The 27746-nt window shown below is 44.3% G+C and overlaps 3 protein-coding genes across 4 annotated transcripts in view; all 3 read left to right on the top strand.

The window, feature by feature from the left end:
• The window catches only part of LOC137537096 (zinc finger protein 208-like), a 220123-nt gene that overhangs the window by 24926 nt on the left and 167451 nt on the right, over positions 1-27746 (top strand). The gene's annotated exons all lie outside the window — the stretch shown is intronic.
• LOC137535269 (oocyte zinc finger protein XlCOF6-like) lies at positions 511-16881 on the top strand. Of its 2 annotated transcripts, XM_068257087.1 has the most exons (5): positions 511-571; positions 1952-2201; positions 4737-4834; positions 4949-5312; positions 15141-16881. In XM_068257087.1, exons 2-5 carry the CDS (start codon positions 2126-2128, stop codon positions 16514-16516), a joined length of 1914 nt encoding a protein of 637 aa, XP_068113188.1. In that variant the 5' UTR covers positions 511-571; positions 1952-2125; the 3' UTR covers positions 16517-16881. The 2 variants fall into 2 exon arrangements, with proteins under 2 accessions (XP_068113188.1, XP_068113189.1); XM_068257088.1 differs by lacking the exon at positions 1952-2201 and having other exon boundaries at positions 512-571.
• LOC137535270 (zinc finger protein 892-like) overlaps positions 27632-27746 on the top strand; it is a 46285-nt gene continuing 46170 nt past the window's right edge. Inside the window, exon 1 of the mRNA XM_068257089.1 lies at positions 27632-27704. The gene's annotated coding sequence lies outside the window, so the exon portion shown is untranslated. The remainder of the gene's footprint in view (positions 27705-27746) is intronic.

A 27746-nucleotide genomic window follows, 5' to 3' on the forward strand; every position in this document is an offset into this window, starting at 1 on the left:
TCCAATATTCTGGTCCCTTCATTTTCCTCCAGAGCTGTGTATGGCCAACTTTGTCCTTAGCCTCCGATATTGTGCACCCACTATGTGTCCCCCTCAGATGTGTTTGACATTTAGACCCTCTTTCTCCATTCAGCTGAACACATGGAGTGTGTGCCAGTCTGCCAGTTCCGCTCTCCACCACACACAGGAGGCCTCCACAGTACCCGCCGCCACACTTCTATACAGAGAGAGATGAGAGACTGTCCCGCATATTCTGGTCCCTGTAGCAGCAAAATCTGCCTATAAACCCCTCATCAAAAAGTATAGGCAATAAAGCTCCAGGCCGAGTTTGCAACAGTATGTATTCTCTTGTAGGGGATGGTAGATCCATCAGAAAGCTGAGTGTAGAGAATTCATTTCACTAAAGGCAGTTCCCAAAGTAACCACAAGATGGCGGACTCTCTTTTCCCGGAAACAATAGAGCCACAGGCCGGAAGTTAAAGGGACAATAGACAACTCACGCTGTCATTAAACTGGAAGTAATGAATTGTCAACAAAGGAAGTGGAGGGATGTCAGTGTTCGGCCGAAGAGGTGATATGAAAGCTTTGAAAATTGTTATCATTAAGTAGCAGCAGGTATCATGGGACAGGTACTTGGGTGGGGGACGAGCACATAGTGGGGAAGGGGAGGACAGGTACTTGGTGGGGGAGGATTACATAGTGGAGGAGCGGAGGACAGGTACTTGGTGGGGGAGGAGCACATAGTGGAGGCGGGGAGGACAGGTACTTGGGTGGGGGTGGAGCACATGGTGGGGAGGGGAGGACAGGTATTGGGGTGGGGGTGGAGCACATGGTGGGGAGGGGAGGACAGGTATTGGGGTGGGGGAGGAGCACATGGTGGGGGAGGGGAGGACAGGTACTGGGGTGTGGGTGGAGCACATAATGAAGGAGGGGAGGACAGGTATTGGAGTGGAGTAGAAGCACATAGTGGGGGAGGACAGGTCAGGTACTGGGGTGGGGGTGGATCACATAGTGGAGGAGTAGAGGACAGGTATTGGGTTGGGGGAGCAGCACATAGTGGGGAGTAGGAGGACAGGTACTGAAGTGAGTGAGGGAGGAGCACATGGTGGGGGACGGGAGGACAGGTATTGGGTTTGGGGAGAAGCACATAATGGGGGATAGGAGGACAGGTACTGAGGAGCACATAGTGGGGAAGGGGAGGACAGCTATTGGGGTGAGGGAGGAGGATAAGTATTGGGGTTGGGGGTGAGTACATAATGGGGGAGGGGAGGACAGGTATTGTGGAAGAGCACATAGTGGGGAAGGGAAGGTATTGGGGTGAGGGAGTAGGCTAAGTATTGGGGTAGGGGGTGAGTACATAGTGGGGAGGGGAGGACAGGCACTGTGGTGAGGTAGGAGCATTTAGTGGGGGAGGGGAGGACAGGTACTGGGTTGAGGGAGGAGTACAAAGTGGAGAAGGGGAGGACAGGTATTGGGGTGGAGGAGGAGCACGTAGTGGGGGAGGGGGGGCAAGTATTGGGGTGTGGTAGGAGCACATAATGGGGGGGGGGGGGTAATTGGATGAGGGAGGTGCACATAGTGGGGGAGGACAAGTATCAGGGTGGGGGAGGAGCACATAGTGGGGGAGGGGAGGACAGGTATTAGGGTGAGGGAGGGGCACATAGTGGGGGAGGGGAAGAAAGGTATTGGGGTGAGGAGCAGAGGTTGGGAGGACAGGTATTGGGTTGGGGAGGAGCACATAGTGGAGGGGGGGCATAGTGGGGAAGGGGAGGACTGGTTTTTAAATAAGGGAAGAGCACATGGTGGAGGAGGTGAGGTATTGGGAGGAGGGAGGAGGATAAGTATTGGGGTGGGGGAGGGGAGGACAGGTATTGGGAAGGAATAGAGGGAGACATTGCTATTAGGTAATATTATGATAATCATGATGACAGTGGGATATTTATATTTTCAGGTAATTGTTGTACATCAGGGTGTATGGGCACCACATGTAACATATCATCTTCTCAAGACTGACTAGTGTTATGATGTACATACCCAGCCCCCAACTCATTGTATAGATGGAAGTCTAAAAGATGTTGTTCACATACTTATAACTGCATGGAGAGTAGCGTCTTGTACAGATCACATGACCACATCACATGACAACATCACTGAGGATATTCAACCTCACCCTGGAGATCATCTATCTGCTGACTGGAGAGGTGAGGAGGATTCTGGGAGATCACATAACTATACTGTTATTTATACATGTAATTAGATTAAATCTCAGACTGACTAGACCAGGTAAAATGAGAAGTAATAAAAGTGTGATGAGTGTAATGTGATTGCACAGTATACCTGTAATGAGGTATAAACACACGATGTACACAGGAATGTGAGAAGCAATAGGGGTGTTATGGTGTGATATGTGTCATGTGACAGCATAGTATACCTGTAATGAGGTATAAACACACTATGTACACAGGAAATGTGAGAAGTAATAGTGGTGTGTAATGTGGCTGCACAGTGTGCCTGTAAGAGAAGTAAACACACTATGTACACAGGAAATGTGAGAAGTAATAGGGGTGTGATGTGTGTAATGTGACTGCACAGTGTGCCTGTAATGGGGTATAAACACACTATGTACACAGGGAATGTGAGAAGTAATAGGGGTGTGATGTGTGTAATGTGACTGCACTGCGTGCCTGTAATGAGGTATATACACACTATGTACACAGGGAATGTGAGAAGTAATAGGGGAGTGATGTGTAATGTGACTACACAGTGTGCCTGTAATGTGGTATAAACACACTATGTACACAGGGAATGTGAGAAGTAATAGGGGTGTGATGTGTGTAATGTGGCTGCACAGTGTGCCTGTAATGAGGTATAAACACACTATGTACACAGGGATGTGAGAAGTAATAGGGAAGTAATGTGTGTAATGTGACTGCACAGTGTGCCTGTAAAGAGGTATAAACACACTATGTACACAGGGAATGTGAGAAGTAAAAGGGGTGTGATGTGTGTAATGTGACTGCACAGTGTGCCTGTAATGAGGTATATAGACACTATGTACACAGGGAATGTGAGAAGTAATAGGGGTGTGATGTGTGTAATGTGACTGCACAGTGTGCCTGTAATGAGGTATATAGACACTATGTACACAGGGAAAGTGAGAAGTAATAGGGGTGTGATGTGTGTAATGTGACTGTACAGTGTGCCTGCAATGAGGTATTAACACACTATGAACACTGGGAATGTGAGAAGTAATAGGGGTGTGATGTGTGTAATGTGGCTGCACAGTGTGCCTGTAATGAGGTATAAACACTGTGTACTCATATTCCTGCAGCTCCTCCCCAAACATCACTCACATTCCTGAAGCTCCTCCCCAAACATCACTCACATTCCTGCAGCTCCTCCCCAAACCTCACTCATATTCCTGCAGCTCCTCCCCAAACACCACTCGCCTTCCTGCAGCTCCTCCCCAAACACCACTCGCCTTCCTGCAGCTCCTCCCCAAACATCACTCACATATCTGCAGCTTCTCCCTAAACATCACTCACATTCCTGCAGCTCCTCCCCAAACACCAGTCACCATCCTGAAGCTCCTCCCCAAACATCACTCACATTCCTGCAGCTCCTCCCCAAACACCACTCGCCTTCCTGCAGCTCCTCCCCAAACACCACTCGCCTTCCTGCAGCTCCTCCCCAAACATCACTCACCATCCTGCAGCTCCTCTCCAAACATCACTCACATTCCTGCAGCTCCTCCCCAAACACCACTCGCCTTCCTGCAGCTCCTCCCCAAACATCACTCACATATCTGCAGCTCCTCCCCAAACATCACTCACATTCCTGCAGCTCCTCCCCAAACATCACTCATATTCCTGCAGCTCCTTCCCAAACATCGCTCACCTTCCTACAGCTCCTCCCCAAACATCACTCACCTTCCTGCAGCTCCTCCCCAAACATCACTCACCTTCCTGCAGCTCCTCCCCAAACACCACTCACCTTCCTGCAGCTCCTCCCCAATTACCACTCACCTTCCTGCAGCTCCTCCCCAAACAACACTCACCTTCCTACAGCTCCTCCCCAAATACCACTCACCTTCCTGCAGCTCCTCCCCAAACACCACTTACCTTCCTGCAGCTCCTCCCCAAACACCACTCACCTTCCTGCAGCTCCTCCCCAATACCACTCACCTTCCTGCAGCTCCTCCCCAAACACCACTCATCTTCCTGCAGCTCCTCCCCAAATACCACTCACCTTCCTGCAGCTTCTTCCCAAACACCACTTACCTTCCTGCAGCTCCTCCCCAAACATCACTATCATCATCATCATTCTTCAAAAGTCAGTAATTTCCACAAAAAAATCCAAATTCACAATGAAAAAAGGGGCGCTTTAATTCTGCCTTAACTACCGATTTTAGATCACCTACAAGTACCTGGTGATATGTTTCGCTTCCCATTGACTTATGTGGAATCTGGAGCCTTTAGCGCTGTATTTGCTGGACTTTATTTTTATTTATTTTTTTAGTGCAACTTTTCTTCCACATCTTTGCCTCCTGATTACACATTCCCGCACTTTTTTTACGCATTATTCTCGCATGCGGAAAACATGCTGAAAATTTTTAGTGAATGTGGAAAAATGAGGAAATTACCGCTGTTGGTAATTGAGCAGTAAAAAATCCATTACTACATGTGTCATTGACAATAGAGCCCATTGTATTCAGTCAGGGTGTGTGTTTCCTACAGATGGATCCAGTAACAGAAACCCACTAGAGAGATGTACAGGTCCTATTTATTCCCAGGATTGTCCACAAGAAGATCCCACTATACTCCATCATTATCAGGTAGGTGGGGCTGAGGGTCTCCAGAGACTCCAAACTGTGTAATATTATATTGTACTGCGTAGCTTCTTAATTATTGTAAATACAGAAATATTTGGTCCTAATTTATGTATTTAGGATGAAGAACCTATAAGTGAATCAGATAAAGGGGAAGAAGAAGAAGATGAGACTTATGTGAAGAGTTATTTGCAGTCTGCAGAGGAGGGTGACATAATGGGGAGAATTAAAGAGGAAGAAGACGAGACGTATGTGAGGAGTGATCAGCAGTCTGTGGAGGAGGTTGTTATGATGAGGATAATTAAAGAGGAAGAAGAAGAGACGTATGTGAGGAGTGATCAGCAGTCTGCAGAGGAGGGTGTTATGATGAGGATAATTAAAGAGGAAGAAGAAGAGACATATATGAGGAATGATCAGTCTATAGAGGAGGGTGACATGATGGGGACAAGTAAAGAGGAGGACACTGTTACAGAGGGCAGAACAGGTGAGTAATTAGAAGTAAATATAGAATAATGTGTATCTGTATTGCTGTGATGACTGTCACTGCTCACAGACTGGCCATGTTAGGGGTAATGCTGTGTGCTCATGTTAGATTTTTGTCGTCTACAACTGATGTTCTAGTTTTTGTTGATGGCTAACAAAAAAAACAGCACAGACGCATATGTAAAAAGGGCACGGGGGTAAATTTTGGTGCCAGGTGAAGCTGCTAGTAGAATATCGACACTACCAGCCCGTAATAAGCTCATAATGGTCGTTGTACATTACTATACACAGACTGGTCGCAGTAGGGGTGACTTAGTGTTACTGACCTGTAATAAGCTGATAATGGTTACTGTACACAGATTGTGCACAGTAGGGATGACTTAGTGTTACTGGCCTGTAATAAGCTGATAATGGTCACTGTGCATTACTGTACACTGGTCACAGAGGGGGTGACTTAGTGTTACCAGCCTGTAATAAGATGATAATGATTACTGTACACAGATTGGTCACAGTAAGAAGGACTTAGTGTTACTGGCCTGTAATAATGGTAATGGTCACTGTGCATTACTGTACACTGGTCACAGTAGGGGTGTAACAATTGGTGTCAGCAGTGTTCTCCCCAGAATTTTTCTCCAGCCGGGTGGCATGAAAAAGTAGCCGGGTGGCATAAAAAAGTAGCCGGGTGGGGCAAGTTGAAAATGTAGGGCAACTGTGCTTACAGCATAGGAGGAGGTCAGGAGGTGAGCCGATGACAGCCGGGTGGTCACCAAATCTAGCCGGGTGGAGCACCCGGCTAAAAGAGCCTGGGGAGAACACTGGGTGTCAGCAACACAGATTGTTCTGATTATTGGTGATCTGCAGTATCACCAATAATACAGATGCTCTACCTGATTATGTGGTGATCTGCAGAATCACCAATAATACTAGTATAGCTAGACACAGGACACCCAATGTGGTTCTGTGTTTGGTGCAACAGGAAATGGAGAAGTTATCTCCCGAGGAGCGGGAGATACAGACACTACTGCAGCCAAGGATTCCCTGAGAAGCAGGGAATCAGACTGTACTGCAGCCAGTGGACACCTGAGGGGCAGGGACCACTGATTGGAGATATGTGGTGAACATTGGTCTGCAGCTAGAGATTCCTGGATGAGCAAGGAATCAGACTATACTGCAGCCAAGGATTTCCTGAAGGCCGGGAATCAGACTGTACTGCAGCCAGTGGACCTAGAGAGGTAGAGCTCCACTGGCTATGCTGCCTGATGGCCTCCAGAGGGGCTGGTGACCATAGGATTGTAATAGCAGCAAGTACAGATGTACAGTAAGGCTGCTCACCCAAGAGCTAGGTGACAGCCAGAAAGGTCAGACAAGCCAGGTCGGCAACACACGAACAGACAAGGTACAGAAGTGGAAGACTGACTTGGTATCCAGGTACAGGCAGGGTTGGCAACAGATAATCAGATGGGCAGAAGTACCGAATCAGAGCACAGGAGGGTACTCAGGAAAGCCAAAGGTCATAACAGGTAACAAATGATGTGTCACAGTCCTAGACTAAGGTGTGAGGTCCTTGGTCTCAACACCTGAGAACTAGTCTAACGGATAGGCAGTGACAATATAGATCTCTCCTAGTCTTGGGTGTGAGGTCCTTGGTCTCAACACCCCGGAACTAGTCTAACACATAAACAGTAGCAATGCGGTAATCTCCTAGTCTTAGGTGTGAGGTCCTTGGTCTCAACACCCTGGAACTAGTCTAACACATAAACAGTAGTAAGCAATAGTACTTTAAGCTATCAAAGGAATCTGACTCAGTGTGAATTCCCAGCTCCGGCTGGTTCTAACACACTGTGGGATCTGACTCTGGTCTGAGCGCTAACACGTAACTGTTCGCAACAGCAGACAACTTGCAAGTGACTGGCAAGTCCTATATATACTAAAAGCGCTCCACAGCGCTGCCCCAGTCACTCAGCCAATCCAGAGCATAGCTAGAGTCAGCTGATCGGCATTATCAGCTGACTCCCCTTCTAGCAGCATAAAGGTCCTGTCGTCTGGCGCGCGCGCGCGTAGCTCTCCATCTGTGTGAACTAGAAGGACCAGGCAAAGCAACATCACGCTGCTGCGCGGCATGGTGGAGCAGCTTGTTGCGGAAGGGTTAGGAGAAGGACAATGGACTTGGCCACCATTTGTCACTTAAAGGCATGGCATGGCAGAGTATTAGCGGCCTCGGGGGACACCTGTGCACACACTACAATTTCAGCTGAGTCCCCGACCAGCTGCCTCATCTGAGAACAGTCTAGTGCATGTGGATTTAGTCTAGCCCCTCTTTCCCTGCAGTCTGAGTAGTTACCTTTTAATAGCCTTCCGCTCTGAGCACCTCCCCACTAACCTCGTAGCCATATGTATATGTATGTATATATATAATTACAGTACAGACCAAAAGTTTGGACACACCTTCTCATTCAAAGAGTTTTCTTTATTTTCATGACTATGACCGTTGTAGATTCACACTGAAGGCATCCAAACTATGAATTAACACATGTGGAAGTATAGTACATAACCAAAAAGTGTGAAACAACTGAAAATATGTCATATTCTAGGTTCTTCAAAGTAGCCACCTTTTGCTTTGATTACTGCTTTGCACACTCTTGGCATTCTCTTGATGAGCTTCAAGAGGTAGTCACCTGAAATGGTTTTCACTTCACAGGTGTGTCCTGTCAGGTTTAATAAGTGGGATTTCTCGCCTTATAAACGGGGTTGGGACCATCAGTTGCGTTGTGGAGAAGTTAGGTGGATACACAGCTAATAGTCCTACTGAATAGACTGTTAGAATGTGTTTTATGGCAATAAAAAAGCAGCTAAGTAAAGAAAAACGAGTGGCCATCATTACTTTATGAAATGAAGGTCAGTCAGTCCAAAAAATTGGGAAAACTTTGAAAGTGTCCCCAAGTGCAGTCTCAAAAACCATCAAACGCTACAAAGAAACTGGCTCACATGGGGACCGCCCCAGGAAAGGAAGACCAAGAGTCACCTTTGCTGTGGAGGATAAGTTCATCCGAGTCACCAGCCTCAGAAATCGCAGGTTAACAGCAGCTCAGATTAGAGACCAGGTCAATGCCACACAGTGTTCTAGCAGCAGACACATCTCTAGAACAACTGTTCTGAGGAGACTGTGCGAATCAGGCCTTCATGGTAGAATATCTGCTAGGAAACCACTGCTAAGGACAGGTGTCAAGCAGAAGAGACTTGTTTGGGCTAAAGAACACAAGGAATGGACATTAGACCAGTGGAAATCTGTGCTTTGGTCTGATGAGTCCAAATTTGAGATTTTTGGTTCCAACCACCATGTCTTTGTGCGACGCAGAAAAGGTGAACGGATGGTCTCTACATGCCTGGTTCCCAGGGCTGTGGAGTCGGTACAAAAATCTTCAGACTCCGACTCCTCAGTTTATGAAACCACCGACTCCGGGTACCCAAAATGACTCCGACTCCTTAGTCTAATACTTACCAAGGCTGTGGATTTTGTACAAAATTATCCGACTCCAACTCCGACTCCACAGCCCTGCTGGTTCCTACCGTGAAGCACGGAGGAGGAGGAGGAGGTGTGGGGGTGCTTTGCTGGTGACACTGTTGGGGATTTATTAAAAATTGAAGGCCTACTGAACCAGCATGGCTACCACGGGATCTCTTGCAGCGGCATGCTATTCCATCCGGTTTGTGTTTAGTTGGACCATCATTTATTTTTCAACAGGACAATGACCCCAAACACACCTCCAGGCTGTGTAAGGGCCCTTTCACACCAGAGGGATTTTTCGGCGGTTTAACGCCACGGCCGAAGTTGGCGTTTTGCTAGGTAAAAGAAAGTCCATAGACTTTCATTTTACCTTTCACATCTAACTCGGCGTTTTGGGGCGTTGCGTTTCAACGCTCCCAGGAGCTTTTTCAGGGCTGTTTACAGCCGAAGTTGGCTGTTGGCATTTCAATGATAGTCAATGGAAAACGCCAACTTCAGCGTTTTCAAAGCCTTTTCAAAGCGTTTTACAGCTATCTTGTTCACTTATTTTTATAGAAGAAAAAAAAAAGGACGTTTTCATATGGGCTGTAAAACTCTTTCAAAACGCTTTGAAAACGCTATGTATTGGCGTTAAGCAAAAGGCTGACTTTCAGCCTTTTCTACCGCAGCCTCTAGTGTGAAAGAGCCCTCAGTATCTCTGGGAACTCCTTCAAGACTGTTGGAAGACCGTTTCAGATGACTACCTCTTTAAGGTCATCAAGAGAATGCCAAGAGTGTGCAAAGCAGTAATCAAAGCAAAAGGTGGCTACTTTGAAGAACCTAGAATATGACATATTTTCAGTTGTGTCCCACTTTTTGGTTATGTACTATACTTCCACATGTGTTCATTCACAGTTTGGATGCCTTCAGTGTGAATGTACAATAATAAAGAAAACTCTTTGAATGAGAAGGTGTGTCCAAACTTTTGGTCTGTGTGTGTGTGTGTGTGTGTGTGTGTGTATATATGTATATATATATATATATATATATATATATATATATATATATATATATATATATATATATATATATATATATATATATATATATATATATATATATATATATATATATATATATATATATATATATATATATATATATATATATATACGTTTACTTGAGATTTTGCCAAATGTATTTAATAAGAATAAAATTGAGAAAGCCTTTGCTCAATACTTTGTCCATGCACTTTTGGCAGCAATTACAGCCTCAAGTCTTTATGAATATGATGCCACTAGCTTGGCACACCTGTCCTTTGGAAGTTTTGCCCATTCCTCTTTGCAGCACCTCTCAAGCTCCATCAGGTTGAATGGGAAGCGTCTGTGCACAGCCATTTTAAAATCTCTACAGTGATGTTCAATTGGATTCAAGTCTGGGCTCTGGCTGGGCCACTCAAGGACATTCAAAGATTTGTCGTGAAGCCGCTCCTTTCATATCTTGATTGTGTGCTTAGGGTCATTGTCCTGGTGAAAGATGAACGTGCTCTTTTAACCCTTGTCTGAGTTCAAGAGCGCTCTGAATCAGGTTTTCATCCAGGATGTCTCTGTACAATACTGCAGTCATCTGTCCCTTTGTCCTGACTAGTCTCCCAGTTCCTACCGCTGGAAAATATCCCCACAACATGATGCTGCCACCACCACGCTTCACTGTAGGGATGGTATTGGCCTGGTGATGAGCGGTGGGTGCCTGGTTTCCTCCAAACGTGAGGCCTGGCATTCACACCAAAGAGTTCAATCTTTGTCTCTTTAGACCAGAGAATTTTGTTTCTCATGGCCCGAGAGTCCTTCAGGTGCTTTTTGGCAAACTCCAGGTGGGCTGCCATGTGCCTTTTTACTAAGGAGAGGCTTCCAACTGGCCAGTCTACCATACAGGCCTTATTGGTGGATTGCTGCAGAGATGGTTGTCCATCTGAAAGGTTCTCCTCTCTCCACAGAGGACCCCTGGAGCTCTCACAGTGACTATCAGGTTCTTGAGTCACCTACCTCACATACTGCTTAATTCACTAAACCTACCATGCACAAGCGGTGCAGGTTAATGTTAGCGCGTGCACGGTATGAATGGTCCTGCCACCGTAGTGCGTGCTCTTAACTTACGTGCAATGCTCCTAACTGCTGCACAATGTGCTCATAGCGCGACTGTGGTACTCCACTAATGCGGCTGCTACTACGTGAATTAACACGTAAGTTAAGATCGAATGCTACTCTGACAGTACAGTGTGCGTGCTAACATTAAAAACTTCCCTGGCGTTCAATTTCCCCAGGATTTCTGTGCAAAATGTGACAAAATTAATTTGTATAACTTTTTTTCCCTGCAACTTGCCAAAATGTGTCAAGCAAGGTCTAGTATACAGTGCAGGAGAATATCGATTTGTATGCATGTTTATACTGTTCACAGGATGTTTTCTATGGAGGTATATATCTGTCAATACCGCTAGGGAGGTTAAACCACGCTATTAGTGCACAGAAGGTTTAGTCAATCAAGTTTTAGGGCCCATTCACACCTGAGCGGGAATTGCGCGATTCCCACTCATGGTAAACCGCTAGCGGTTTTGTAAAAACCGCTACACATTGTGTAAATGCATTACGCGCAATACAGTGCGCAGAAAACTTTATGCGCTAAACTGTCACAGCATGCGGGAAAAACACATCACACGGTATAACTCCATAGCGCGCATCGGGGATACACAGCTTGTTTTATAAATGTGCAGTACGCGGTGCAAATATACTTCATACGTTTTCGTTGTGCTTCGATGATCACGCGCGTTTAACTTAGCATGCGTAGAGTAGACTTTTACGCATACGCAATGCAATTATGCAAGTGTTTTGATTAGTTGAGCTTCCTTAACATTTGTCAGCTTTATGGACTTTACTGTACGCGTGTAAAGAAATAACACGCACGTTAAGAAATAACATGCGCATTATGAAATAAGACTCTTTAATGAATCAACCCCAATGTGTTGGGGCAATCTAACTTTTAGCATTATTGTACCTCTGTGGTTTTGTTTTTGTACACCAGAGGATACACTTAAACAAAACTTAGTATAAATCTTTATGCTGGGCATACACGGAGCGTTTTATGCGGCTCGATGCCGGCGCATTCCCGCTTGTCCCCGCTGGCACTTCCTTATCACAGCTTCATTTTTGCCCATTGTCCGCCCGTGGGGATCGCGAGGGGTCATCGGACGTGTCAGAAATTATCAATCGAGCCATCAGCGGCTCGATTGATAAGGAAATACACTGCCGTGTATGCCCAGCATTAGAGTAGCTGTTAAATAGCAATCAAAACTAGTCCTTGGTAAGAGTACATGTAGAGGGTACAGACAGGAACAAAGAACATCCATCAGGCCCTAGGAAATCTAACTGTGGGTACATTTAAGGCCTTGTTCACATTATAAATCTCCAGCGCAATCGCAAGTGCTGAACGCTTTTGTAAGGGCTTTTCCGGGGCTTTCTGAGCGATTAGCAATTTTTAGAAGCGCTTTTGTCAGGCGATTAGATTTTTTTTTAAATCAGGAAGTGAACTCTTTGACCTGAAATTAAATAACTTTAATTTTCTTTGTGAGGAAAAGCGATCCCAAAATCGCTTTTTCACGCATTTACCGATTTTCCTATACCTTGCATTGAAGCACAAATGCACAGGAAATGGTGCAGGAGCAGCGTTTACGATTGGAAAGAAAGCTCATCGCTCATGTGAGAATATTCACGTAGGAAGAATTGCATAAGCGCTTTTTAAGGAATTTTAAAAATCACCATCGCTTAAAATAAATGACAGCGCTCAATGTGTGAACAAGCCCTTAGAGTGATGTGCAGGTACTCTGCAGGGGAATGAGGGGATTCTTCCTCTATTACACATTCTTCATGCTTCACCTGAACTAGGTTTATGGGTGATAGACAACACCTCTGTGTTCAATGTGCACAACATTCTCAGTGGATTCACAATAGCCCTGCAGGGAGTGCATACAGTATGTACTACTGTGTAACTTAATTTATAGTCACCCACTCCAAATTTAATAACATCAAATTCATTGATTTCATGAGCAAAGCGAGTTTGGAAATCATGTCGAATTGGTACAGGAGCTGACAATGCATTAAGTAAACAGTCAAATGCACCTGTATAAACAAATTACAGCTCATATTAAAACAAAAAATAAAATAGAGTTTACAGTTTGCATAATAAGCTCAGCTTAATGTTGCAAAAGTGAGTAGAGAAAGTCGATGAGATGCAAATAATTCTGAGTTGATGTAGGATTATGCAAATTTTATTTGAAAATGTCTGCATCTTGAAAAGGGACCAGTCAGCTCCTGCAAAAGGTGGAATATGATTAGTCCACAACATGTGTATAAAGCTGCATGAAGCTAGGTGCACACATAGCATAGCGTGAAAATCCCGCGTTTTCAGCAGGTGCATTTGCGGTTTTGGTGCATTTACGTTTTTAACGCAGATGCGTTTTTCATGCATTTTGCGTGCATTTGTACGCGTTAACGGTTCGCTAATAGAAAACACATGTGCATTCCCATAGACTTTCATTATGTGCATTTTGGCAGCCAGCCTGCATATTATGCAACACTGCAAGTGCCTGCAGAGCGCTTACTGTAAATCGCAGGTGAAACGCAGGTCCTTTTGCGTCCCATAAACTAACATTGGTACATAAACCGCAGTGTTTCCCGCTCCGCAAGCGTTTCTGCCATGTGTGCACTCGGCCTCAAGCTGAGAAACACACTTAGCAGAAACGCTAGCGTTGCTAAAAAACACAGCGTTTATGCATGCAATGTTAGTCAATGGGCCACATCAAAAAACACATATAAAAAAAATGCATATGCGTTTCGTAAGCGTTTTATAATATGTGTTTTTAAAAACGCTGGTTTTGTTGCATATTTTTCAAGAACACACATAATGAAAGTCAATGGTGTAGCAATATGATGCGTTTTTCATGCGTTTTATATGCATTTTATTTTTTTTAAAACGATGTTTTTTTTATGTATTTCCACTTCCTGTTGTCTTCCTAGTGATTTGCATAAAACACAATAGAAAAACGCATGGAAAACGAACCGCAAATGTGTTAAAATGCGAACCGCAAATGTGTTAAAATGCACACAGAAATGCAAAAAAAAGTATGTGCGGAAACAAAAATGGAAAATGCAAACTCATAGAAAATGCATGGAAAACGCAATACAAACGCAAAAAAAGGCAACGTTTCCCGCACTAATTGTGCACCCAGCCTCATACAAAAATTGTATTGCCACACACCATACAATTTTTAAAATATCTGTTCTGACTGAAATCTTTACTTTTGCGGCACAAATGGGCGCAAACATAGCACTAACCAAACATGCTAGCATTTTTATTTGTGCTAATTGTAGGGGGGGGGGGGGGGGACTTCACACTGTCCATCTGGATTTATTCTTACAGCAAAGATGCTATTTTTTATATATAAAATATTCCTGAGTACACATCAGTTATACATTCACAATCGGATATGTATATTTGATTTTAAAAATACGGTGACTGTTTTATTGCAGTAGCACTAATTGTTTTTTTTATTAGCTTATTACATCCTAAGCACAGCCATTATCATATATACAAGTTACTTATGATAACTATTATCTGAGAGAGAACATTTTTGGAAACTCTGAATAACCTCGCATGCGAGGAATACGAGGAGGGCTAAAACATAACTTTTAGTTAATAATATAAAAGTACTCGGACACTGACAAGTGATGCTAAAAATGTAAATAGTGAAGCAGTATGGAGGAGAGAGAGCAGTTAGGACTTATCTACTAGATTTTCAATTGGGATCCATCTAACCTCTCACACTGCATAGTAAATACAAAACACCCCCCTACATTTAGCCTTACATGCTTTCAACTGTCAAAAAATGGGATTCTTCGTCAGGGGAACAAAGTGATACATGCCAAAGGTGCCTAGTGCTAAGGTGCAAAGCTGTTTACAAAACAGTACATTCACATATTATCGCATCTCAGTAAGCCTTCCGGCTCATATAGCAGTTCACATTGTGTTGTGATTGACCGCCTGTAATGAGCACAACCTTCTGCAGTTTTCTGTCAGGCTGATAACTAATGGTGGTCAGTGATATGTCAATAACTCCCGAGATGGAGCAAAATTGTATGTTAGTTACATGCAAAGCTTTGCAGCTGCTGCATCTGGCCCATTTCTAAACTTTGCATCATTTTGGAATTATCAGCAGCTCACTGACCATCCCTAATAATAATTGTTCCTCCTGTCAGAATTCTCTAACAGGAAGTGATGTTTCTCTTTTTGCAGCACAGAGTCCCGGCATCAGGAACCTCTCAGAGGCTCGTCTCTCTGTATCCACAGACTGTACAACGGATGATGATGTCACTGGACAAGAGTCTCCTGCAGATATCCTGGTTACCCCAAATATTCCCCCAGACTACACTCACCTGTCTAACACCAAGGGGCCTCATACCCAGCACAGCTCTACCCCTGCTGGACGGCCTTATTCTTGTTCCACATGTGGGAGAGGATTTGTGTGGAAATCAGCTTTTCTCAGACATGAGAGATTGCACACTGGAGAGAAGCCCTATTCATGTGCTGAGTGTGGGAAATGTTTTTTACTGAAACCAGAGCTTACCAGACATGAGAGATTTCACACTGGAGAGAAGTCATATCCATGTGCTGAGTGTGGGAAATGTTTTACACATAAATGGCATCTTTCCACACATGAGAGATCACACACTGGAGAGAAGCCCTATCCATGTGTTGAGTGTGGGAAATGTTTTATACAGAAATCACAGCTTGTCAGACACCAGAAGTGTCACACTGGAGAGAAGCCCTATTCATGTACTGAGTGTGGGAAATGTTTTATTCAGAAAATACAGCTTGAAACGCATAAGAGATCTCACACAGGTGAGAAGCCCTTTTCATGTGCTGAGTGTGGGAAATGTTTTAAACATAAACCACAGCTTGTCACACATGAGAGATCTCACACTGGAGAGAAGCCCTATTCATGTGATGAATGTGGGAAATATTTTGTACAGAATTCACAGCTTGCCATACACAAGAGATCTCACACTGGTGATAAGCCCTATTCATGCACTGAGTGTGGGAAATGTTTTGTACAGAAATCACTGCTAGTCAGACATGAGAGATCTCACACTGGTGAGAAGCCCTTTTCATGCACTGGGTGTGGGAAATGTTTTGTACAGAAATCACAGCTTGTTTTACATACATCAACTCACACTTGTGAAAAGCCCTATTCATGTGCTGAGTGCGGAAAATGCTTTCCTTCTAAATCACACCTTGTCACGCATGAGAGATGTCATAGTGGAGAGAAGCCCTATTCATGTGCAGAGTGTGGGAAACTGTTCGGGAGTAAATCAGTGTGTGTCAGACATAAGAGATGTCACACTAGTGAAAAGCCTTTTTTGTGTTTGGAGTGTGGGAAATCTTACAGGTATAAGTCTGACTTAGTCCAACATAAGTTGTCTCACACCGGTGAGAAGCCATATTCCTGTAGTGAGTGTGGGAAAGGTTTTGTACGGAGAATATATCTTGTTTCACACTTGAGAACTCACACTGGTGAGAGGCCATATTCATGCTCTGAGTGTGGGAAATGTTTTAATTATAAGGGTGACCTTGTCAAACATAAGAGAAATCACACTGGTGAGAAGCTTTAGTCATGTGCTGAGTGTGGGAAATAGTTTTCAGTTGCCAAAAACAGCTTGTTCTACATGAGAGATGGCACACTAGCGGGAAGCCATTTTTATGTGTTTAGTGTGGGGAAATATTTTGGACCTTAATCACTGCTTGTTGTACATAAGAAATGTTTTATTGGTTTGAAGCTATATTCTTGTGATTGTGGGAAATGCTTGTGCTCAAGAGATCTCATATTTGTGAGCGCTATTCATGTTCCGAGACTGTAAAAACGTTTTGTGCATAAATTACATATTGTCATATCTAACTTTAGTAGCAAAACATATTGATGTACTTGTTAACAGGCAAAATGTCTTGAATAAAATAAAAATATTTGTCTGACACTTGAGCTAAATGTGTGGGAAATGTATCTGTCATCAGTTTTCTTTTACTCCGTTCACCTTTTTATTTTCTGTTTCTTAACCCTTTAGCAGCCAGTTTATTTAGATGCTTGCAAGTGCTCCAGGCCAATTTATTTTAGTACTTCTTTTTTTCTTCTTTGTTACACTTCCTAGCTTCTAATTAGTTCTGCTTTAATGGGTATTTATGACCACTTGTCACTAGGGAGCAGTGTGAGACAATAAAAGAGGACTTCTGCATTCAGTTTCCATGTTTTCTGCTTGGAGACAGAGATCAAAGCATTCCAAAAATTTACAGCGCAATGAGTTCTGCCGACTGAAGACAAAACAGTGCATGATCTTAAAGTGAGATAGCTCATTTGTGGCTGTTAACAGGTTAAAAGCATACTTACAGAAAAACCCCATGGCCTCTTTCAGGCAGTATGGTTGGGATTTGTTTTTCTAAAATCTGTAGCTGTGATTTTTTTTTCTTTTCTGAAATAAAAATGTGTCTACTGCAATTATGTATGAGAAATAATCGTCTGTCTGGGGAAATGTCGTATTCCTGTACTGTATGTGGGATAGAAGATGGACATAAATCACCACGTACCATTCCTGTACTGTATGTGGGATAGAAGATGGACATAAATCACCACGTACCATTCCTGTACTGAGTGTGGGATAGAAGATGGACATAAATCACCACGTGCCATTCCTGTACTGAGTGTGGGATAGAAGATGGACATAAATCACCACGTGCCATTCCTGTACTGAGTGTGGGATAGAAGATGGACATAAATCACCACGTACCATTCCTGTACTGAGTGTGGGATAGAAGATGGACATAAATCACCACGTACCATTCCTGTACTGAGTGTGGGATAGAAGATGGACATAAATCACCACGTACCATTCCTGTACTGAGTGTGGGATCGAAGATGGACATAAATCACCACGTACCATTCCTGTACTGTATGTGGGATAGAAGATGGACATAAATCACCACGTACCATTCCTGTACTGAGTGTGGGATAGAAGATGGACATAAATCACCACGTACCATTCCTGTACTGAGTGTGGGATAGAAGATGGACATAAATCACCACGTGCCATTCCTGTACTGAGTGTGGGATCGAAGATGGACATAAATCACCACGTACCATTCCTGTACTGAGTGTGGGATAGAAGATGGACATAAATCACCACGTACCATTCCTGTACTGAGTGTGGGATAGAAGATGGACATAAATCACCACGTACCATTCCTGTACTGAGTGTGGGATAGAAGATGGACATAAATCACCACGTACCATTCCTGTACTGAGTGTGGGATAGAAGATGGACATAAATCACCACGTACCATTCCTGTACTGAGTGTGGGATAGAAGATGGACATAAATCACCACGTACCATTCCTGTACTGAGTGTGGGATAGAAGATGGACATAAATCACCACGTACCATTCCTGTACTGAGTGTGGGATAGAAGATGGACATAAATCACCACGTGCCATTCCTGTACTGAGTGTGGGATAGAAGATGGACATAAATCACCACGTGCCATTCCTGTACTGAGTGTGGGATAGAAGATGGACATAAATCACCACGTACCATTCCTGTACTGAGTGTGGGATAGAAGATGGACATAAATCACCACGTACCATTCCTGTACTGAGTGTGGGATAGAAGATGGACATAAATCACCACGTACCATTCCTGTACTGTATGTGGGATAGAAGATGGACATAAATCACCACGTAACATTCCTGTACTGAGTGTGGGATAGAAGATGGACATAAATCACCACGTGCCATTCCTGTACTGAGTGTGGGATAGAAGATGGACATAAATCACCACGTACCATTCCTGTACTGAGTGTGGGATAGAAGATGGACATAAATCGCCACGTACCATTCCTGTACTGAGTGTGGGATAGAAGATGGACATAAATCACCACGTACCATTCCTGTACTGAGTGTGGGATAGAAGATGGACATAAATCACCACGTACCATTCCTGTACTGAGTGTGGGAAAGATGGACATAAATCACCACGTACCATTCCTGTACTGAGTGTGGGATAGAAGATGGACATAAATCACCACGTACCATTCCTGTACTGAGTGTGGGATAGAAGATGGACATAAATCGCCACGTACCATTCCTGTACTGTATGTGGGATAGAAGATGGACATAAATCACCACGTACCATTCCTGTACTGAGTGTGGGAAAGATGGACATAAATCACCACGTACCATTCCTGTACTGAGTGTGGGATAGAAGATGGACATAAATCACCACGTACCATTCCTGTACTGAGTGTGGGATAGAAGATGGACATAAATCGCCACGTACCATTCCTGTACTGTATGTGGGATAGAAGATGGACATAAATCGCCACGTGCCATTCCTGTACTGAGTGTGGGATAGAAGATGGACATAAATCACCACGTACCATTCCTGTACTGAGTGTGGGATAGAAGATGGACATAAATCACCACGTACCATTCCTGTACTGAGTGTGGGATAGAAGATGGACATAAATCACCACGTACCATTCCTGTACTGAGTGTGGGATAGAAGATGGACATAAATCACCACGTACCATTCCTGTACTGAGTGTGGGAAAGATGGACATAAATCACCACGTACCATTCCTGTACTGTATGTGGGATAGAAGATGGACATAAATCACCACGTACCATTCCTGTACTGAGTGTGGGATAGAAGATGGACATAAATCACCACGTACCATTCCTGTACTGAGTGTGGGAAAGATGGACATAAATCACCACGTACCATTCCTGTACTGAGTGTGGGATAGAAGATGGACATAAATCACCACGTACCATTCCTGTACTGAGTGTGGGATAGAAGATGGACATAAATCACCACGTGCCATTCCTGTACTGAGTGTGGGATAGAAGATGGACATAAATCACCACGTACCATTCCTTTACTGTATGTGGGATAGAAGATGGACATAAATCACCACGTACCATTCCTGTACTGAGTGTGGGATAGAAGATGGACATAAATCACCACGTACCATTCCTGTACTGAGTGTGGGATAGAAGATGGACATAAATCACCACGTACTATTCCTGTACTGAGTGTGGGATTGAAGATGGACATAAATCACCACGTACCATTCCTGTACTGTATGTGGGATAGAAGATGGACATAAATCACCACGTACCATTCCTGTACTGAGTGTGGGATAGAAGATGGACATAAATCACCACGTACCATTCCTGTACTGAGTGTGGGATAGAAGATGGACATAAATCACCACGTACCATTCCTGTACTGAGTGTGGGATAGAAGATGGACATAAATCACCACGTACCATTCCTGTACTGAGTGTGGGATAGAAGATGGACATAAATCACCACGTACCATTCCTGTACTGTATGTGGGATAGAAGATGGACATAAATCACCACGTAACATTCCTGTACTGAGTGTGGGATAGAAGATGGACATAAATCACCACGTACCATTCCTGTACTGAGTGTGGGATAGAAGATGGACATAAATCACCACGTACCATTCCTGTACTGAGTGTGGGATAGAAGATGGACATAAATCACCACGTACCATTCCTGTACTGAGTGTGGGATAGAAGATGGACATAAATCACCACGTACCATTCCTGTACTGAGTGTGGGATAGAAGATGGACATAAATCACCACGTACCATTCCTGTACTGAGTGTGGGATCGAAGATGGACATAAATCACCACGTACCATTCCTGTACTGTATGTGGGATAGAAGATGGACATAAATCACCACGTACCATTCCTGTACTGAGTGTGGGATAGAAGATGGACATAAATCACCACGTACCATTCCTGTACTGAGTGTGGGATAGAAGATGGACATAAATCACCACGTGCCATTCCTGTACTGAGTGTGGGATCGAAGATGGACATAAATCACCACGTACCATTCCTGTACTGAGTGTGGGATAGAAGATGGACATAAATCACCACGTACCATTCCTGTACTGAGTGTGGGATAGAAGATGGACATAAATCACCACGTACCATTCCTGTACTGAGTGTGGGATAGAAGATGGACATAAATCACCACGTACCATTCCTGTACTGAGTGTGGGATAGAAGATGGACATAAATCACCACGTACCATTCCTGTACTGAGTGTGGGATAGAAGATGGACATAAATCACCACGTACCATTCCTGTACTGAGTGTGGGATAGAAGATGGACATAAATCACCACGTACCATTCCTGTACTGAGTGTGGGATAGAAGATGGACATAAATCACCACGTGCCATTCCTGTACTGAGTGTGGGATAGAAGATGGACATAAATCACCACGTGCCATTCCTGTACTGAGTGTGGGATAGAAGATGGACATAAATCACCACGTACCATTCCTGTACTGAGTGTGGGATAGAAGATGGACATAAATCACCACGTACCATTCCTGTACTGAGTGTGGGATAGAAGATGGACATAAATCACCACGTACCATTCCTGTACTGTATGTGGGATAGAAGATGGACATAAATCACCACGTAACATTCCTGTACTGAGTGTGGGATAGAAGATGGACATAAATCACCACGTGCCATTCCTGTACTGAGTGTGGGATAGAAGATGGACATAAATCACCACGTACCATTCCTGTACTGAGTGTGGGATAGAAGATGGACATAAATCGCCACGTACCATTCCTGTACTGAGTGTGGGATAGAAGATGGACATAAATCACCACGTACCATTCCTGTACTGAGTGTGGGATAGAAGATGGACATAAATCACCACGTACCATTCCTGTACTGAGTGTGGGAAAGATGGACATAAATCACCACGTACCATTCCTGTACTGAGTGTGGGATAGAAGATGGACATAAATCACCACGTACCATTCCTGTACTGAGTGTGGGATAGAAGATGGACATAAATCGCCACGTACCATTCCTGTACTGTATGTGGGATAGAAGATGGACATAAATCACCACGTACCATTCCTGTACTGAGTGTGGGAAAGATGGACATAAATCACCACGTACCATTCCTGTACTGAGTGTGGGATAGAAGATGGACATAAATCACCACGTACCATTCCTGTACTGAGTGTGGGATAGAAGATGGACATAAATCGCCACGTACCATTCCTGTACTGTATGTGGGATAGAAGATGGACATAAATCGCCACGTGCCATTCCTGTACTGAGTGTGGGATAGAAGATGGACATAAATCACCACGTACCATTCCTGTACTGAGTGTGGGATAGAAGATGGACATAAATCACCACGTACCATTCCTGTACTGAGTGTGGGATAGAAGATGGACATAAATCACCACGTACCATTCCTGTACTGAGTGTGGGATAGAAGATGGACATAAATCACCACGTACCATTCCTGTACTGAGTGTGGGAAAGATGGACATAAATCACCACGTACCATTCCTGTACTGTATGTGGGATAGAAGATGGACATAAATCACCACGTACCATTCCTGTACTGAGTGTGGGATAGAAGATGGACATAAATCACCACGTACCATTCCTGTACTGAGTGTGGGAAAGATGGACATAAATCACCACGTACCATTCCTGTACTGAGTGTGGGATAGAAGATGGACATAAATCACCACGTACCATTCCTGTACTGAGTGTGGGATAGAAGATGGACATAAATCACCACGTGCCATTCCTGTACTGAGTGTGGGATAGAAGATGGACATAAATCACCACGTACCATTCCTTTACTGTATGTGGGATAGAAGATGGACATAAATCACCACGTACCATTCCTGTACTGAGTGTGGGATAGAAGATGGACATAAATCACCACGTACCATTCCTGTACTGAGTGTGGGATAGAAGATGGACATAAATCACCACGTACTATTCCTGTACTGAGTGTGGGATTGAAGATGGACATAAATCACCACGTACCATTCCTGTACTGTATGTGGGATAGAAGATGGACATAAATCACCACGTACCATTCCTGTACTGAGTGTGGGATAGAAGATGGACATAAATCACCACGTACCATTCCTGTACTGAGTGTGGGATAGAAGATGGACATAAATCACCACGTACCATTCCTGTACTGAGTGTGGGATAGAAGATGGACATAAATCACCACGTACCATTCCTGTACTGAGTGTGGGATAGAAGATGGACATAAATCACCACGTACCATTCCTGTACTGTATGTGGGATAGAAGATGGACATAAATCACCACGTAACATTCCTGTACTGAGTGTGGGATAGAAGATGGACATAAATCACCACGTACCATTCCTGTACTGAGTGTGGGATAGAAGATGGACATAAATCACCACGTACCATTCCTGTACTGAGTGTGGGATAGAAGATGGACATAAATCACCACGTACCATTCCTGTACTGAGTGTGGGAAAGATGGACATAAATCGCAATGTGCCATTTTTGTACTGAGTGTGGGAAATAAGTCACAACGTGCCATACACTGTATTTATCACTGAATGTAATATTCATGCTGTGATTGTGGGACCGCAAATCATCGTGCACTCCTCACAAGTGACACTACAGCATTATAGAGAAACTAGTTAAAGGGGCACTATAGCGAAAAATTGTAAATTGTAAAATATGTGCAAACCTAGACAAATAAGAAGTATGTTTCTTCCAGAGTAAAATGAGCCATAAATTACTTTTCTCCTATGTTGCTGTCACTTACAGTAGGCAGTAGAAATCTGACAGAAGCGACAGGGTTTGGACTAGTCTTCTAGACATCTCTTCATAGGGGAGTCTCAGCAAGGCTTTTATTCTTTGTAAAGATATTACCTAAAAAGGATTTCAACAATGATGCTGGCTAGCTTCCCTGCTTGCTACACCGTTTTTTTGGCAGTTGGACAGAGCAACAGCCATTCAACTGAGTGCTTTTGAAAGTAAATAAATTCCTGAGAATCCCTCCATGAAGATATGGACTAGTCCAAAACCTGTCGCTTCTGTCAGATTTCTACTGCCTACTGTAAGTGACAGCAACATAGGAGAAAAGTAATTTATGGCTCATTTTACTCTGTAAAAAATGTACTTATAATTTGTTTATTTGCACAGATTTTAAATTTTAAACATTTTCACTATAGTGCCCCTTTAAAAGGCCCCTAGGTTGAAAAACTGGTGCTATGTCTGGGCAGTGCTGCTTTATTGCTGTTTTTTCTTTTTTTTTTTTGTTTGTTTGTTTGTTTTTTTGCTTTTGTTTCTTGTTTCTTCTCTCCTTTGTTTATTTCTTGTTTCTATGCCGTGTGAACTATAAATAATTCCGGGTGTGACTTTGGTCGCACTTGGCAAGTAAACTCTGATTCTGATACAGAATACCCCAGGGCCACTACAGAAGTGTGCTTTCAGTCTCCTCCGTGGCTTGGATGACAATCCTGTACTCACACGCAAGGAGTCTGGCTCTGCATTGTTGCACCAACAGGTGGTGTTAGAATGTCATATCTGCTGACCAGGAGGTGTCAACCTGCAGCATTTTCTCAACATTATCGATGTTATTTCACCTTCTTCTATTGCGTAATGTCTTCTATTGTGCACCAACAGGTGGCACTCCTACTAAACTGCCTGGACATTATTAATCATGCAGTCACCTGCTGCTATTTGTATTTTAAAGGAGTACTGTAGGAGTGCCACCTGTTGGTACTGTAGGAGTACTGCCACTCACCGATGCTCCGGCCCCGCCTTTGGTTCACTTCAGAATTTGCAACTTTAAAGTTGGAAAACCGCTGCGCCTGTGCGGCCACACCCTCCCTCCTGCTGACGTCACCAGGAGTGTATTGCACAGGCCCAGTATAGCCATGCCTGCGCAGTACGCTCCAGATGACGTCAGCGGGAGCGAGGACACAGCTGTGCAGGCGCAGTGGTTTTCTGACTTTAAAGTCGGAAATTCCAGAAGTGAACCAGAGGAGGGGCCCGGAGCATCAGTGAGTGGCTGCGCTGGCACAGGATGTCTGTGGGGAACCATTTGAAGCCCCAGGTAAGTTCAACTCTTTTTCCCCCGACCCCACCTACAGTATTCCTTTAAGTGAACCTGAAGTGAGGCACGGTGGTTTAGCCTTGCAGTGCTGGGTCCCCGGTTCAAATCCCCGCCAGAGCACTATCTGCATGCAGTTTGTATGTTCTCCCCGTGTCTGTGTGCGTTTCCACTGGGCACTCTGTTTTCCTCCCACATCCCCAAAACATATAGATAAGTTAATAGGCTTCCCCCTAAAAAATGGCCCTAGACTATGAGATGTACACTACCCAATACATACATAGGCGTATGACGATGCTAGGGATTAGATTGTGAGCTCCTTTGATAGAAAGTTAAGTGACAAGACAATATATACTCTGTAAAGCGCTGTGGAAGATGTCGGCGCTATTGGAAGTACTTGTGTCCTCAAGTACTTTCCAAGACAAGTGCATCCATAGTGCACGCACGTGAGTCGGGGCTTGCACGGAAGTGGCCATCTTCAGAAGCACTTCAGAAGCACTTGGGAAGCTAAAGAGCTAGAAGAATGAGTAGCTTCCTCTGAGTAAGGTGCCAGACCGAGCGAATGGGGAGAGACTGAAAAGGCTCTCAGAGCCTTCTTTCTACATAGGTGAGTATAAAAACTTAACTTTATTTTCTGCTTCACATTTGCTTTAAGGTCTCCACCAACCTTTGAACCCTACAAGAACTGCAGTTGGCTCCATAGCTTAGCTGTGATCTGGGTTTGTATAAATCACATATGGGGCTTGATTCACAAAGCCGTGCTAACTGTTTAGCACGGGTGTGCTAAACAGTTAGCACGTGAAATGCCGTTCACGGACTTTTGCACGCACGAAGTGCTGCGATTCGTGCAATCGCAGACTTTTGCGCGCGCAAAAGTCTGCGAACGGCACTTCACGTGCTGTTTAGCACGGCTTTGTGAATCAAGCCCATGGTTGTAGCTAGTTGGGATTGCTGTGTTTAAAGCTGGTTTCACTGTGGATGGGGTCGTCATGGTCCCTCTGTAACTTCATAAAAGCTTTGGGGGGCCCTAGCCTAATACAATGTTATTAAGTGCACAGATTGATTGCATACTCAGGAAACCTGACCAAAGGACAAGAGATGTCACAGTGTGCCTTGCCTGAAATCCCAGCTGTAGTGTCCCAATCCCAGCAGAGTATGGTTTGGTTTCAGTCTAAATTAAGATCTCCCCCATTTTAGTAAAAATGTTGGACGTACTTGACACAGAGCAGTACACTTGTAAAACCTCCTTTTGTGCTACTTTCTGGCTAACCAGCAGACCCACAAGCGAACCCGCAAATCCCAACTCGAACATGTATTTACACACTAAACTCACTGAACTACAGTGCAATAGTGCTGGCTTCTGGTCCAGGTCACCTCTTTCCTCCTTTCTCCCTGCTTACCATCCCTGTCCTCCTGGATCTTAGGCAGCCCCATCTGTTCTGTCTTTCAGCCCTGCATTGACATCACTGCCCTCAAAGCATAGAGCACTGGATGGGTGGGTTAGATGGGCAGTCCCATCCAGCTCTCCATGCTCTCGGTACGGTGACATTAGAGCCGTGCTGGAAGAGAGCGTGGATGGGCCAGGTGAAGAATCCATGGTCCACGATGATAAACCTGCAGAAACGGGGTGAGGGGGTAAAGGTGATGTCAGGGGATTGCAGCCAATGGTGTGAATGTTTTGCAGTTTGGCAGGCAAACTCTGTATTAAAGCAGACCTGAACTCCGAATGTCCTCTTTGCTCTTAAAGATATGCAACAGCAAAATAACCTTTAAACAAAAAACGTATTTGTTACTGCTGATACAAATTATAAACTAAATCTGCACTGCTTCTACTTCCTGATTCATGGAAGCAGACATATTGTTAACCTCCTGCACTTTTACATGGCCTTATCTGCCATGTGACATAGGGGAAAGATCAGATTACAACTTGTGATTAGACACAAATGAGGGGGAATTAAACAGGCTAAACTCTCTAAATACATACAGGGTGCATTCCTCTATGTATTTCTTCAGTCCTGTGCAAGAGTTCAGGTCCACTTTAAGCACTTTAAGAACTCACAAATAATGGAAGTGGAAGCTGTCTACTCACACTCCCATTATGTTATGGTCACCCTGACCTGTGTATGGCCACCTTTGTCCTTAGGACTTCAGTGCTCTGGTCCCACCATGATCCCTCAGACCTGTATATGGCCACCTCTGTCCTCAGGGCTCTGATCCCTCCATGGTCCCCCAGTCCTGTGTATGGCTACCCTTGTCACTGGGGCTCTGATGTTCTGGTCCCTCTATGGTTCCCCAGACCTGTATGAAAACCTCTGTTCTCAGGACTCCGATATTCTGGCCCCCCAGACCTATTTATTCCCTCCTTTGTGTTTGTGGCTCCAACGTTCTGCACCCACTATGGGCCCCCCAGACACATACAAGCAGTGTGTGCGCCCTCTGCCAGCTCCACTCTCCACCACAAATAGGTGTGTGCCCCCCTCCTCCCCCTTCTGCTGTGCTAACCACACTCCTGCATATTCTGGTCCCTGAAGCAGCTCAATCTGCCTATTAGTCCTCATAGAAATGTATATGTAATAAAGTTTCAGGCTGGGTTTGCTGCATTACTTGTGTTCTTTCGTGGGGATGGTAGAGCCAGCAGAAAGCTGAGAGTAGAGGATTCAATTCACTAAAAGCACAGCAGTTCCCTAATTCACCACAAGATGGCAGACTCTCCCGCCGGAAACAAAGCCACATACCAGAAGTTAAAAATGCACTTGGGCAGCACAAACTGTCAGGAATCCGGAAGTATTGGATTGTCAACAACGGAGGTGCAGACATCAGTGCTCGGTCGAAGAGGTGATATGAATGCTTTGAAGATTATTATTTTTAGCAGCATGT

The sequence above is a fragment of the Hyperolius riggenbachi genome, chromosome 10 (genome assembly GCF_040937935.1).
Source record: "Hyperolius riggenbachi isolate aHypRig1 chromosome 10, aHypRig1.pri, whole genome shotgun sequence".
Lineage (NCBI taxonomy): Eukaryota > Metazoa > Chordata > Amphibia > Anura > Hyperoliidae > Hyperolius > Hyperolius riggenbachi.

What these genes read in the sequence shown, in the direction of transcription:
- LOC137535269 (XM_068257087.1), top strand. Translation starts at nt 2,126, where the DNA reads ATGACCACATCACATGACAACATCACTGAGGATATTCAACCTCACCCT. An exon ending in TCTATCTGCTGACTGGAGAG is followed by an intron (nt 2,202 to 4,736) that starts GTGAGGAGGATT and finishes TGTTTCCTACAG; the next exon opens with ATGGATCCAGTAACAGAAAC. An exon ending in TGTTACAGAGGGCAGAACAG is followed by an intron (nt 5,313 to 15,140) that starts GTGAGTAATTAG and finishes CTCTTTTTGCAG; the next exon opens with CACAGAGTCCCGGCATCAGG.